At 44.7% G+C, this 13870-nt stretch overlaps 1 protein-coding gene across 2 annotated transcripts; it reads left to right on the top strand.

Moving 5' to 3' along the window:
* Nucleotides 1-7653: 7653 nt before the first annotated feature.
* LOC143402058 (GTPase IMAP family member 4-like) lies at nucleotides 7654-13032 on the top strand. Of its 2 annotated transcripts, none has more exons than XM_076859554.1 (3): nucleotides 7654-7676; nucleotides 10250-10321; nucleotides 11998-13032. In XM_076859554.1, the coding sequence occupies exons 2-3, from the start codon at nucleotides 10264-10266 to the stop codon at nucleotides 12924-12926; spliced, it is 987 nt and encodes a 328-aa protein (XP_076715669.1). In that variant the 5' UTR covers nucleotides 7654-7676; nucleotides 10250-10263; the 3' UTR covers nucleotides 12927-13032. The 2 variants fall into 2 exon arrangements, with proteins under 2 accessions (XP_076715669.1, XP_076715671.1); XM_076859556.1 differs by lacking the exon at nucleotides 7654-7676 and adding an exon at nucleotides 7895-7977.
* The last annotated feature ends 838 nt before the right edge of the window (nucleotides 13033-13870 follow it).

Here is a 13870-nt window from a genome sequence, read left to right as displayed (position 1 = left end):
GGGGTAGAGGTGAGGATAAAGTGTCATTAGATTTTAGCATGAAAGAGGAATCTAAAGAGATTGATTAGTAGCAGGAGAAGAGAGAGAAAGTGATTTTGGAGAGACAATAAGTGGGAAGACAATAGAATACAAAAAAACAAACAAATAGAAATTTTAAGAAAAATATAAAATTTAAAAAATAGAAGATAAAAGAATATACAACACAACTGTAATGTACTATTCATGTCCCAGCCCTCAGCAGCCTAATTCATGAAAAGTACTTGGTTTTAAAAATGTTGGGGATGTGCAGAGAAAAGAGAGGGGTGGGGGGGAGAGAGAGAGGGAGAGAAATCTCCAAGGAAGATACAGGATTGTTTTTGTTGGAGATCAGTGTCTTACCTGCTTGCCTTCCCATCCAACAGGTGGAGTTGTCTGTTGTTTGCTGGCATCTTCACCCTCAGGATGGTGAAAGTTATTAGGGTGGGAGGGTTGGTCTTGGGGGTATAGCTCGTGTATGCGGGGTATAGCACTTGCCAGTCCTGCTTGTGTGATGTCAGGCCCTGGTCTTACGTCCTTATATCTCCTGTAAACCTCACAATTCTTGGTCTCTAACTTAGTCTCTAAACTGTATCTCACCCACTGCCCCTGGCCCTTTCTATTTCCCAAACAGGAACCTTTCTCTCTGGAGGCTTTTTGGCTGCGCTCTGGGGGCTGCACACCTGTTGTGGAGAGCAGTTTTGTATTGGGCAGCTCAGGACCAGGTTTTGCAAGCTATAGACCGGCCATGTAGCCACAAGCTCTGTGCTGGGTTAGTGGCTGCCAGGAGAGGGTGGAGTTGGGGACTAAATTTACCTTGAAATTGCTTCTAAGCCCCAGCTGGTGTTCCAAGCTGGGAGTTGTCCCAACAAAAGATGGCGTCTCAAGATAGAGGCGGGTGCTTTCTGGGATGGGGTTTGGGGTAGGATGGGACTGGGTGGTGGCCTTGAGCGGTGTGTTCAGAGATGCAGCTCTGTGGCATGACATGTTATGGCTGGTGGCTGTCTTCAGCCCCTGTGTGGTGTCCCCAGGTGCAGGCTGCCATGTGTAGGGGACTATGGCAGTGGTTGCAGTGTCTCAAGATGGAGGCAATGGCGGGGGGAGGAACCCCATGCTGGAGGGTGGGGGTCCACAAGGGAGTGGTGGCTGGAGTTCCTGCACATGGGCAGCAGATGGGTGTCCTGCATGGGAGCAGCAGCCAGGATTTCTGCACAGGAGGGGGGGCCAGGAGTCCTGTGTGGGTGTTGATGCTGGTGGTCCTGCTTATGCACCCGGAGGTCCTGCATGAGCAAGTGCCTGGGAGTCCTGCGTGGAAGCAGCTGTCGGGGATCCTCTAATCACTCTCAGAGAAACAATATTCCCACTACTTGAATCCCAGGTCCTGGAGTGACACAGAATGCAGCCTCCCTGTGGCCCACCATCTTGGATCCCCCTGGAAGGGTTCTTTATATATTTCATTCTTTTTCATCAAGTTCTTCATTAGATTTATGATTTGCAACATTTTATCCCACTTTGTGACTTACTCTTATTTTTATAATAAGAGTAAGTCACAAAGTGGGATAAAATTTTCTTCTTTTCTTAAAGTATATATTTTAAAGATTTATTTTTATTTGTTTTCTAATATATACACCTAAAGCTAAGACTTAATCTGTACTTACTTCTGTGGCTGCACCTCAGATATTTTGATGTGCTGTATTTTAATTCTCCTTTTCTTCTATATATTTATCAATTCTACTATCATATTTTATATCATCCATGAATTATTAGAACTATGTTCTCTAATTTCTAAACATTTGTTTGTTGTTTAATTACATTGTGGTCAGGAAATATGACCGGTGATATTTCATTCCTAATCCTGTGACATTTTTAGAGCATTGCCTCGTGGACAAACATAAGACCACCTTTCACAGGTGTTCCCTGTGCTCTTGAAAACCACTGATGGAAGTTTTATGAAATATTCTGCACATAGTGGTGTCCTCCGTCCGTAGTTTCACTGTTCTTGGTTTAAGTTTCCTGTAGTCACCTCAGGGAAGAAGAGGAGGAGGAGGAGGAGTGAGAAAGGTAGGATCAGATTTTAGAGAGAGACCACATTTGTGTGATTTTTATAGCATAATGATATAATTACTCTATTATATGATTAGTTATTGCTGTTAATCTCTTGCTCTGCCCAATCTGTAAATTAAATTTTATCATAGGTGTGTGTGTGTGTGTGTGTGTGTGTGTGTGTGTGTAGGAAGAACCTAGGGTATACAGGTTTGGTACTCTGGAATTTCAGGCACCCATCTGAGGTCTTGGGGGGCATCTTCTGAGATGAAGGGGATTATGGTATGTTCATTAGGTCAAGTTGATGAACTGCATTGCTTGATTATTCTAGGTAGTTTTTGATTAATTTATCTGCTTGTCCTAGCAATGACTGAGAGATATGTGCTAAAATCTGTCATCACTAATGTACACTTATGAAGATCAGTTTGCTGTAGTCATTCAGCTGTTCCCTTTATGTAGGTGACGCCTCTTTATGTGGTACCTGTAAATATAAAATCATGTTTTATCTTCATAAATAGGTCATTAAGGTTAGTCCCTGTCCACACTATCTAACTTGCCTTCTCTGACTCTTGATCTTATTTACCATACTTTATTGTCTTCTTGCTTATATAAGTCAACATCTAATACATTTAATAATTTACAAGCATTTTCTTTTGTTTATTTTCTGTCTCCTCACTAAACACTGAAAGATCCAGTAGGGCAAGGTTCTCATGTGCTATTATTTGCTGGCGTGTTCAGTTGCCTAGAACAGTCCCTGGTTCATAGAAGGCTATCGATCAATATTAAATGAAACGTCTAATTCGCTTGATTTTTTTTGGTTTGTTAGCATTTGGTTGCTCTAGTTTTCAGTACTTTGCTTTCAATTTTCTCAATTTTTAAGTTTCAAAATTTTTTACATACTCTGAAAATCTTTATTTATTTTTTTTAGACTGGAGGATTGGTGCATTTACAGTATAGTTTCTATTTGATGCACATATGAAACTTTATTTTTTGCTTTCTACATAACCAAACGATTTAATGCTTCCTTCTTTTTTTCCTTAGCCTTAATTTGAATTGTTTGTGTGTTGTTGTTTTTTTTTTTTCACATGCTACTTTTTATCTACTAAGAAGTTATACATATTCTTCCTAATTATTTAGTGGTCTCCTTATGATTAGAATGCACATTTTTAATGAAAATCTAAAAGAAATCTATATTTTTATCCTCTTTTCATCCAGTAAATTACTTTAGGAATTTTGATCCCTTTCCCACTGCCTCCCCAAACTATATATTGCTGTTGTGTGTTTGAATTCTATTTATTTATTTATCTCTTAATCCTGGAACAGTTCATGTTGTCTAGATTGGTCTCTGTCTCTCTTCACTCTCTCCAGTTGACTCTCTGACTACTTTCCTCTTGCCTGGAGTGTGAAGTTCCTTTAATGAGGTTGTGTTAGTAGCTTTCAATCTTTGTTGTCTGAAAGGTGTTTGTTTCGCTCCTGCTCCTGCGTTGGACAGTCCACCCCTTGTGGCCTCCCCATCCATTACTTTCAGGTTCACTGTTATTTTCTCTTCCTTTGTTCCTGTGAAGAAACCAGAGTCGTTGAAGCCACACCTCCCTCCAGGTCTGACTTTGTTCCTTCTTGCAGCTTTTAGGATGTTTTCCCTGCTGTGATGTTCGGCAGTTCCCTTGATTTTCTTCTTTGGTGTTTGTTAGATTTCTAGGATTTGTACATCAGTGCATCTTACCAGTTAAGGGAGAAAAAATGAGAACCGTTATCACTTTAAAGATTTCACCTTCCTATTGTCCTCTGTTTTCTACTCGTCATTTTCTTTTCCTATTTATTTATTCAGGCACTGGGGATTTATCCCGGGGCACTTTACCACTGAGCTGCACCCCCAGGATCTGTTTATTCTTTTAATTTTGAGACAGCTCTCACTTAGTTGTTGAGCAGCTCACTAAATTGCTAAACTGGCCTTGAAATTGGGATCCTCCTGTCTCATCCTCTCACTAAGATTACTGGCATGAGCCACTGCACCCAGCAGCATATTTTGTGTCTTTAAATTGCATTCTGAACATTGTAAAACTCAGTCATCCTTCATTAACTAGAAGTCACTGGTTTTCTTCTCAACCTTCACCGAGGGAGTAGCCTTTGGGTTTTATGGTAGGGACACCCCTTTTAGATGTTCCCCTTGAGAGCTCTTTCCTTTGTCTCTTATTTTCATGCCATTATGGCTTAGAAGAGCGAAGCTGAACTTCCCCAGATTTGCTGAAACATCTGGGAGTGACAGCTAGCTGCTTCCTCCCTCTGCCTGCTGGATCCACCTTGCCTGAGCTCCAGGCCTGTAAGGGCCCATTTTCTTTTCTGCTCACCAGGGCAATATTTTTAGCTAACTTCAGGGGGAGGATTCATAGTTAAGGTTGAATGTTTGGTTTTTCCTGGTTTTGTGTCCTGAATTAGAAGTTCTCTTCAGGGTTATTTTTTCCCTTTAATTCACCTCTTCTCTCTCTTTCATGTTGTAATATGTCTTCACATGTCAGCTCTGGTTGGTTATCTTTTCATATTTAAGAATAGATTACTGGAGAAGCTAACTGGAAGCTCCGTAGCGGGCAGGGGTGCACTGCAGACTTTACCTGAGGCCATAGCACAGGTGCAGGCAGCCATGGGAAGGAAGCCCGGAGTCCCAGAAGGTGAGGATTTCCCGGGGAGAGTTTAGTCTTTAGAAAAGAACCTTCTAACGATTTACTTAGGAAAAGGTACCTTGGAATGTGGGGTCCTGAATTACGGGGAGGGAGAGAACCATGGGGCCCACTGTTTCATGTGCAGATCCTCCACTAACCCCCACTGCCAGCCAGCAGACCCTGGACCTCTCTGGGACACTCAGCTTCTGTGGCCACCTCAGCTCCAGCTTCTCTGGGCTCATGTTGATGTGGAGGTTCTGCCCCATGCATCCCCACCTCTCTCTGCCTTCTAGAAATCTGGTTAAATCTCATACCAGTGATGCTCATACACCTAAGTCCTCGTTAACACCATGGCTTTGTAACCTTCACTCCATTCTCATCTGAAGAGGGTTTGCAGAAAGAGGCTGCCTGTGGTCTAAGATAGACGTTAACCCATTTTACAGATTGGTCAGCATGTGCCCATCCATTGCCTTGCCTCTGCAATCCCTGATCTCTTGTTTAACGGAAGTAAGACAGAGCCAGAGAAAACGTGCACAATGCTTTCCTGTGTTCGCATTCACATAGAACCATGGTGGCCATTCACACATCCTCATGCACATTTCAAGTTGCAGTTGTTTCAAAATAAGCAATAATCAAAAATTATCTTGATGAGTTTGATAATAAACCTGCTACATTTTCTAAAAGCAATTGAGGCTTTAAAAAGCTCCATTCTCAGGATTCTAAATAAAATACAACTGGCACCCCTTGTTGTACAGTCGTTCCACTCAGTGCAAGACAGAGCAGCAAGTGTCCATGACTAGGTCTCCTCTCCTGTGGGAGACACAACCTTTTCCCTGTGGCTAAGATCAGCCCAAAGGGTCTCCCCAGACGGATGCTGAGCCCAGTTTAGAATTCCGAGTTCTCCCTGGGATTAAATTTCCCTCTCGCAGTATTTCTCTCCAGTCTGTTCTGAGCACCATGCTGCATAAGTGGTATGGCCCCTGCACCCCAACTTTCTATCCTGTGAGGTGGCCACGACTGTGTGTGAAGGAGATGAGACAGGAAGTGGCTGTGGTGGGGCACGGGGTGGTGTTTTCCTGCTCAGCAGCCTCAGCCTTGCACCCTGGGAAGGTTCTGGGAAAGGGACTGACATCAGTTGAAACCACTGACCTTCTGGGGAAGAGCGGTGAGAACCGTCTCTGGTCTGTTTGGCATATAATTTCTCATAAAGTGGTGCAGATATTCATATATGTGTGAAGAAGGAAAGTATGGGTTCAAAAGAAAGACATCAAATTGTGAAGAAATTGTTGAAAAACAAACTGGAACTCCTTTGAGTGGGGGGCGGTGTTCCTCAACAGGGCATTTTAAAAATACCTGCCAGATTCCAGGGAAATAGAAGATTCTCTTTTCATTGTCTGAATCCCTGAAGGGCCACACCCTGGGGCCTGGTGACAAGAGGGGAGAGGAGGGTCTGGGAGACCCACAGCTGAGGGACTGTGGATGGCTATGGCAAGCAGTGCCTGTGTCCCAACACATGTGGTTTCTCGATTATTCTGCGCCAGCTGATGAATAAGACTGCCAAAATGACCCACAGAGGTCTCCAGTTCAGCACTTCTCCAGAGAAACTAGACAATCAAAGTCACTGAAGAAATGGGCTCTCCTTTGCTACTACGTACATGAAGAGGTTTGAGAGTGCTCAAAGGTGGACTTGGGGAGTTAAACCCCAAAACCCCCGCCAAGAAGAGAACAAAACAAAGACTTGTAGCTAACAAGCCAGCAAAAAGAAATAAAAATGAAATCATACAAATTCAATCCAAAATAAGGAAGAAAAATAGGAAAAAAGGGAACAAAGACTACATTGGACAAATAGAAAATAAATAGTAAAATGACAGATTTAGCATGAATCACATAAAGTATGTGATAATTATGCCAGGTGTGGTGGCACACACCTGTAATCCCAGCGGCTCGGGAGGCTGAGGCAAGAGCATCATAAGTTCAAAGCCAGCCTCAACAACTTAGTGAGGTCCTGAGCAACTTAGCAAAACCCTGTCTCTAAGTAAAATATAAAAAGGGCTGGGGATGTGCTCAGTGATTCAGCATCCCTGGGTTCAATCCCTGGAATGAAAAAAAAAAAAAAAAGATCTAATTGCCCAAGTTAAAAGAAGACTCAACTATGGGCTACCTACAAGGAACCCACTCTAAATATAAAGACAACATAAAAGAAAAATAAAAGGATGGAAAAAGATATAGATATATATAAAATTTTTTGGTACTCGGATTGAACTAAGGGGTGCTTAACCACTTAGCCACATCCCCAGCTCTTTTATATTTTGAGACAGGGTCTTACTAAGTTGCTTAGGGCTTTGCTAAGTTTCGGAAGCTGGCCTTAAACTTGCAACCCTCCTGCCTCAGCCTCCTGAGTAGCTAGGATTACAGGCTGCCTGGTTGAAAACAGGATTTTGTTCCTTCTTTCACATCAGTGCTTAGGACTGAGGTACTAGGAGCAAATGCTGGCTTGGAGGCCTGCTGTTCTGAGCAGCAGATCCAGGGACCCAGGGGTCCTTCAGAATAACTAGCAACTCTCTAGTTTTGATCTAGATTTTTCCAGAATTGTACAACATGACCCATGCAGAGTCTTTGTGAGGTTCAGCATATAGTCACTAGACATATGTGACTATTGAAATTAATGAATGAAAGTGAAACAAAATTTCAAGTTCAGCCCTGCAATCACAACTTTTCACATTTTAAGAGCTTAGGACCTAGATGTGGCTCATGGTTTCTAGACTGGACAACACAGGACAATCCCATCATTACAGAAAATTCTGTTGGTGCAATTGAGGAGTAAGGTGTGCAGGTCCCTTGCACAAGCAAGTTAGATAGCTCCTCCCCTCACTTCCTTTCTGCTCCTCCTCCTCCTCCTCAATATTCTGGCTTAGCATTGCCTGCAAAATCAGAAAAGGGTACAAGACCCAGATTTTCCAGGTAAGGGAATGCGGGTCTGTTTTGGGGAGGAAAATGTTAAATTTGGTGGGGCGAGGACCTCTCTGTTGGCTCTATGTCCTAAACCTTTTGGCAAACTTGTTTTCAGAATTTATTTCTTGTTAGCTCCTATTTCCTGTCTTTGCTGATTTGAGGTTGTAATCTGTTTTGAAGGCTGAGCCTTAAAAATTGATGTCTTTTTCCAGGGGTTACTGTTTAGAGGATACTTGTCTTACAAATAAATTATTCCTGCCCTGGTTGTAGAATTTATGAATAAACTTGGCTGTTCCAGGGTTAGAGTCGGGTGAGTGGACCCAATTACCTGAGGGGCTGGTGGGAAGAACATTGATACCTGTAAAGGGCACAGCTTGGTGTGCAGCTCCCCAGAACTGACCCGTAGGTCAGGATCAGAGGCTGTGTAGTCGGAGGCCTTGTGACCCCACTAACTGTCTGCTCAGAGCTGCCTGCTAGGGACCTGCTGCCTCAGAGATAGTCCCTCCCTGGGTTCAGCCAGAAATGAGCTCTCCCTAGGAGCGGGGAGAAGGGGTATGCTTTCCTGTGTGACTCGCAGTTCAGGAGAAGCTGGGACTGATGGGTGTTTATTCTTTAGGCAGAGTAGGAGAACTTAGCTACCCAAGATCAGCACTCACAAAAGCACTTTCCCCTAGTCTTGCATTTAGATTAGGGTCAGTAGAACAGCATTAGAGAGCCCATGTGTGGAAAGCAGGACCTTAAGAAACACCCAGGCCAGATGTGGTGGCACACACCTATAATCCCAAATGTGGAGAAGCCAATTGGGAGGCTTGAGACAGGAAGATCAGGAGTTCAAAGCCAGCCTCGGCAACTCAGTGAGATGCTATCTTGAAATAAAATACAAATTTTTTTTTAAAGGCTGAGGATGTGGCTTAGTGGTTAAGTGCCTCTAGGCCCTGAGTTCAATCCCCGGTACCCAAAACAAAACATAAACAGCCAGTAACCCTCTGTTTTCCTGATGCTGGCCTCCTATATCCACTCCTAATACCAATCACCAAAATCAACTCTGTGGTTTCAGCTTATTTTTAAAAGTTCTATGATTTCTCTTTCAGGTTTACAGGAAACATTTTCCTCTCTATTCCTAAAGAATAAAGAAATACTTACCCCCTTTTTCCTTTTTTAAAAAGAAGTGCTTGACTTTCTGTTTCAAATCTATAATTTATGGCTCCCTGCCTGGAGACCTTGTCCTTAACAAGAGCATTTTCAAACTGTCCTGGCTCAAGTCTGCACCTGTGACAGTTTTTCAAAATGTTCAGAGGTAGCAGTGAAGGATAACATTTAAAAAAGAACACCATGCTTCTATGCCACCAAGAGCCGACCATCAAGGAAGGAATTGTCATTTTTACAGAGTAGACATGGGTTGGATATAATGATCAAACAGAGAGGGGCAAGAAGCTGAGGGATCATTGATCAATTCATTTATTTAGCAAACATTTATTGAGAACCACCCTTTGTCCAGTACTATGCTTGTCCCCAGAGAAAAGGGGGGTGACATATGGTCTTCCCATCACAAAGCTTATGGGGGAGGGGCAGTAGAACATCCTACAAATAGCTTCCTCTTCTGACATGAAGAGGCCCTGGAGTACAGTTAGAGCCAACAGCCAGGGAGCACACCAGCGCTGGCCTGTGGTCAGCCATGGCGCTGGGTGAGGTGTGGAAGACCTCTGAGGCCCGAGGGCTGCCCAGGCATGAGCTGGGCCCTGTCTGAATTGGGAGAAAAAGAGTCTGCAAAGGGCTAAAAGTTGAAGGACTCCAGAGGGTTCTGGGAACGTTGAAGGAGCCGCTGTGGCGAAAGCTCTGAGAGAAGGAAGTTATCCCGCAGGGCTTTCCGGGTCATTCTGAGGATCTAAACTACTTTCTAAAGGCAGTAGGCAGCAAGTCGGGGATTTAAGCAAGAAAAGAAAAAAGTAAAATTTTAGCTTTAAAACTGGTGGAATTGGAGAGGGAAGGAAGACAAGGTGATCAGTTAGGAAAGTGATACGTGCAAACCAGTGGCAGAGGAGGAGCAGGGAGACACGAATATTCTGAGATTTGGGGGGCCAGAATCAACAGGATTCGGGGCGGGCGGATGCAGGTGAGGAAAGAAGAGTGGGACATGACCCTGGGTCTGGCGGGAGCCCCTGGCTGAAGAGGAGTCTTGTGGGAGGTGGAGGACCCGGCTCCCTTTTGGCCAGCTTCTGTCTGAGAAGCCCCTGGAACAGCCAAATGAGGCCAAAGTGCAGGATGGAGGTTTGGAACACGCAGCAGGGGGTCTGCAGCCTGCAGAGGCTGGTGAGAGGCCCACATGGCAGCCCACCAGGGAGAGAGGGGCCAGGCTGGAGCCGGCACCCAGGAAGCGCTGAGGTTTGTATGTATTGGGGGCGGGGGTGATGGAACGACCTAGAAGTGAAACCGAGAGCAGAGGGTTGAGGTGAGGTTTTGGGAAATGAGGCAGGAGCCGTCAGAGGAGAGGTTTACAGCAGGAGAAAACACTGACAGCCAGATCAGACGCTGCAGTCACTCTGCCTTCCCCACACTGCACAATTTTCTTCTTTTATCTACAGGAATCCAAACCATAATGGCAGCCCAGTACCATGATGTGGATTTCTACCACAGCAAACCAGGGACCAGCTATGGTGAGACGTGCTCAGGGCCCTAGGCCTGGCCGCTGGGAAGAGGGCTGGGCGGTGGGGACCCCTCTGGTTCTGACGGCCAGTCCCCACTTCAACAGGAGAGAAATGTCCCCAGCCTTGCTCCTCATTTCTCTCCATTGACCCAGATCTTTTCCTTCCCTCCACCCTCTCCATTTCCTCCTAAGATGGCCATAGCAGCTACTCAGCTGTTTGGGGAGAAATGGAAAGGGCCCCCCGTAGATCCACAGCTCAGCACCATTTCTTACTCCCTGCTTCCCACAGCACAGACACCGCACAAGAGCTGGCAAGGCTTCTCTGTTGCTCTTCTGCTCCTTTCTTCATCCTGGAGGGGGATTGAGAAGGAGAAATGTGGGAGTAATCAATCCTTTTTCCAGGTCCCTGATTTGCCTGTTGCTGGGGTCCCCTACGACCAACAAAGTCAACAGGCTGACTCAGCACATCACAAAACCCCCCCTTTACTCTTTTACCCATAGAAATTTATTATGTCAGTTGAACTGATTTATCAACCTAGCCCACAATTTAGTAGCTTACAACACCAACTATTTAGTTGGTTCTTAAGGTCAGGTGGACAGTTCTTGGGTCTGAGCCAGCTCTGGGTCTCGGCCTTGATAGCTTCATGGACCTGTGTGTAGGTAACAAGCTCTTGGGCAGGCAAAGTGTCTTCAAGTAGGCTGGTCCAGGCGTCTTCACACAGCAGTTGCGAGAAGAGCAGAGAGAAGGTGAACCATAGTACAGGAGCACTTTTGGAGTCTCTGCTTGAATTATGCATTCTATTGTGGCATTGTCCAAAGCATATCACTTGGACCATCTTGATTCATCAGTTGCTTTTTAGTGGGAGGAGCTGCAAATCCATATCCCAAAGAGGCGTGCACACAGGGATGGGAATGACGTGGGGCAATCAGCCCATGGACTGCCATTCATACACTGTCAACACTGGCAGACTGGGGCGGTGCTGGAGCTGGGCTCTGGTGCCCTTCCATTCCACCTGCCATGATTTTCCTGCTCCCCTTGCCTATGGCCAGCAGGCCAGTGCTCCCAGGAGATTCCAAGGAGGGTGACTTCCTCCCTGATGCTAACTAAATAACAATGTGAATGTCCACCCACGTTTTTCCTTAGATAAATTTTGCCTTCCTCTATCCTGTGTTCTCAGACATAGAACTTTTGGAAATATATTTCTTTCTTCTCCTGATTCTGGAACTCAAACATAGGAAACTTTGCCATAAAATAGTGATGAGTTGTGTAACCCTGCTACTGGCTCCGTACTGGGAAGCTCCATTTGGAATATAAATTGGGAAATCAATCTCCCACTGCAGAAGCTCCAAAGCCAAGTTTTGTGTTCTTTCCTAAATTACTTTGCTGGGATATCTCTCAGCAGCAGTTCATAGTTCTCTTCTGAAACCATTTATGTCTTCCTCTATGGGCTGGGAAGCCACATATGGTCACAGTAAGAAGTTCGAGGGAATCCTGAAAAGAGAGTGAAAATGGGAGATCAAGGGATGTGCCAGTTGTCCAGGATGGAAACGGCCCAGAAGGCTATCTATAGACCCTGTGAGTACAGGGCTGGCCTCAGGGGAGAAGCCCACAGCCTGCAACAGAGAGAGCATGGGAAGCTGTCGGAGGTAGATTCTAACTCTGTGTCTATTTCCTTGATGTCCCAGGGCCCGGACACCAAGATCACAGAATTTCCCAATTGAGAATTGTATTAATTGGTAAAACTGGAGTAGGAAAAAGTGCCACAGGGAACAGCATCCTTGGAGAGAAAGCATTTAAATCTGGCATTTCAGCAAAATCTGTTACTAAGTCCTGTGAGAAAAAGTGCAGTGTGTGGAACGGAAGTGAACTCGTCGTTGTTGATACTCCTGGCATTTTTGACACCGAGGTACAGGATGCTGACACACAGAAGGAGATTGCTCGCTGTGTCCTCCTGACCTCCCCAGGGCCTCATGTTCTGGTCCTGGTGGTCCCATTAGGCCGTTACACTGTGGAAGAACAAAAGGCCACAAGGAAGATCCTGCAAATGTTTGGAGACAGTGCTACAAGTTTCATGATTGTCTTGTTCACTAGGAAAGATGACTTGGACAGCACCGATTTCCAGGATTACTTACAGCAAGATCCGGAAGGCATTCGAGAGCTGGTGGCCAAGTTCCATCATCGCTACTGTGCATTCAACAACAAGGCGACAGGAGCCGAGCAGGAGGCACAGAGGGTGGAGCTGATGACCCTGGTCCAGCAGGTGGTGAGGGAGAACGGGGGAAGATACTTCACCAATAAGATGTACCGGAGGGCTGAGGAGGAAATTCAGCATCAAGTCCTAGCAGTCCAAGAACGGTACAGAGCAGAGTTGGAGAGAGAGAAAGCACAGATAAGAGAGGAGTACGAAAGGAAAATCAGACACCTGGAAAGTGAGTTGGAGCGGGAAAAGAGAAAGGGCCAAATGGAGAGGACACTAGAGGAAAGGGAGTCTGTCTATGCCTTGAGGCAGCAGAATGCCAGAGTGGAGGTCGAGAACCAGAGTTGGATAATTGAATTAATCTTGAAAGCCTTGGATGTTGCTTCCTTGTTCTTCCATCTGTTTATGGATGACTAGACTTAAAGAAAAATACATTTGGGGCTGGGGTTGTGATTAGCGATAGAGTGCTCAACTAGCACGTGCGAGGCGCCGGGTTCAATCCTCAGCACCACATAAAAATAAATAAATAAAATAAAGGTATTGTGTCCAACTACAACTGAAAAATAAAAAATGTTAAAAAAAGAAAAATGTATTTATATTTTCTGCATATTACCTGATGACCCTCCCCATGTGACTTGTTCACCGCAGTCTGAGTGCTCTAGTTTCTGTCTCTCAGGCTCTCGGGACCAGGGAGTTCAGGAAAGTTCACCCTTGGCGATAGGCAGATGTTTGACTTAGCAGGAGAGGGGCAAATCCTCAAGTTGTGAAGCTCAAAAGCAAAAAGTAATGATGCTTGCTGCCAGGGAATTCTTCCTTAGAGACATGGAGAGAGGGATGCAGGAGACCAAAGAACATGACCCCAAGCTGTATCCAGTAGTTTCTAGTAAAACTTTCCCCCGCAAATTCTTTTAGATTGGTAGATATTCTCTGTCCTTAGCTCCTACACACTTATCTTTGCCTTTGGGGTGCTAACAATAAGCTACCTGCATAGTTTGTTAGAAAGCTTAATTCTTTGTTTGCATTAGGCAATCTTATAGATGGAGATGATTCTTTCTCAGTGAACATCAAATTATTTAATTATGATTCATAAAATGACTCAAATTGTTCCTTATCATCTGCTCTTTGAGGAACAAGGAATTGTTTAGAAAACAGTTCTCTCAGAACTCAACTAAGTAGTGATCCCCACCAAGCCAGAAAAAGTGAAAGATAGCATTTCAACAAATAAGTGCACAATGTTTGATATGCTCAGGTGTATCTGTAGAATCTCTGTCCATCTCTTCTTAACCGACTTGATGAGTAACCAGATCTAACCTTTTCTTGAGAAACAAGTAACTGTTGCCACCCCACGCCTTCACATCACA

The sequence above is a fragment of the Callospermophilus lateralis genome, chromosome 1 (genome assembly GCF_048772815.1).
Source record: "Callospermophilus lateralis isolate mCalLat2 chromosome 1, mCalLat2.hap1, whole genome shotgun sequence".
NCBI classification, from domain to species: domain Eukaryota; kingdom Metazoa; phylum Chordata; class Mammalia; order Rodentia; family Sciuridae; genus Callospermophilus; species Callospermophilus lateralis.
This window is presented reverse-complemented; position numbering and strand designations above follow the sequence as displayed.

Coding starts and splice junctions, on each gene's coding strand:
- LOC143402058 (XM_076859554.1), top strand. CDS start 10,264: ATGGCAGCCCAGTACCATGATGTGGATTTCTACCACAGCAAACCAGGG. Junction 10,322..11,997: donor CAAACCAGGGACCAGCTATG/GTGAGACGTGCT, acceptor TTGATGTCCCAG/GGCCCGGACACCAAGATCAC.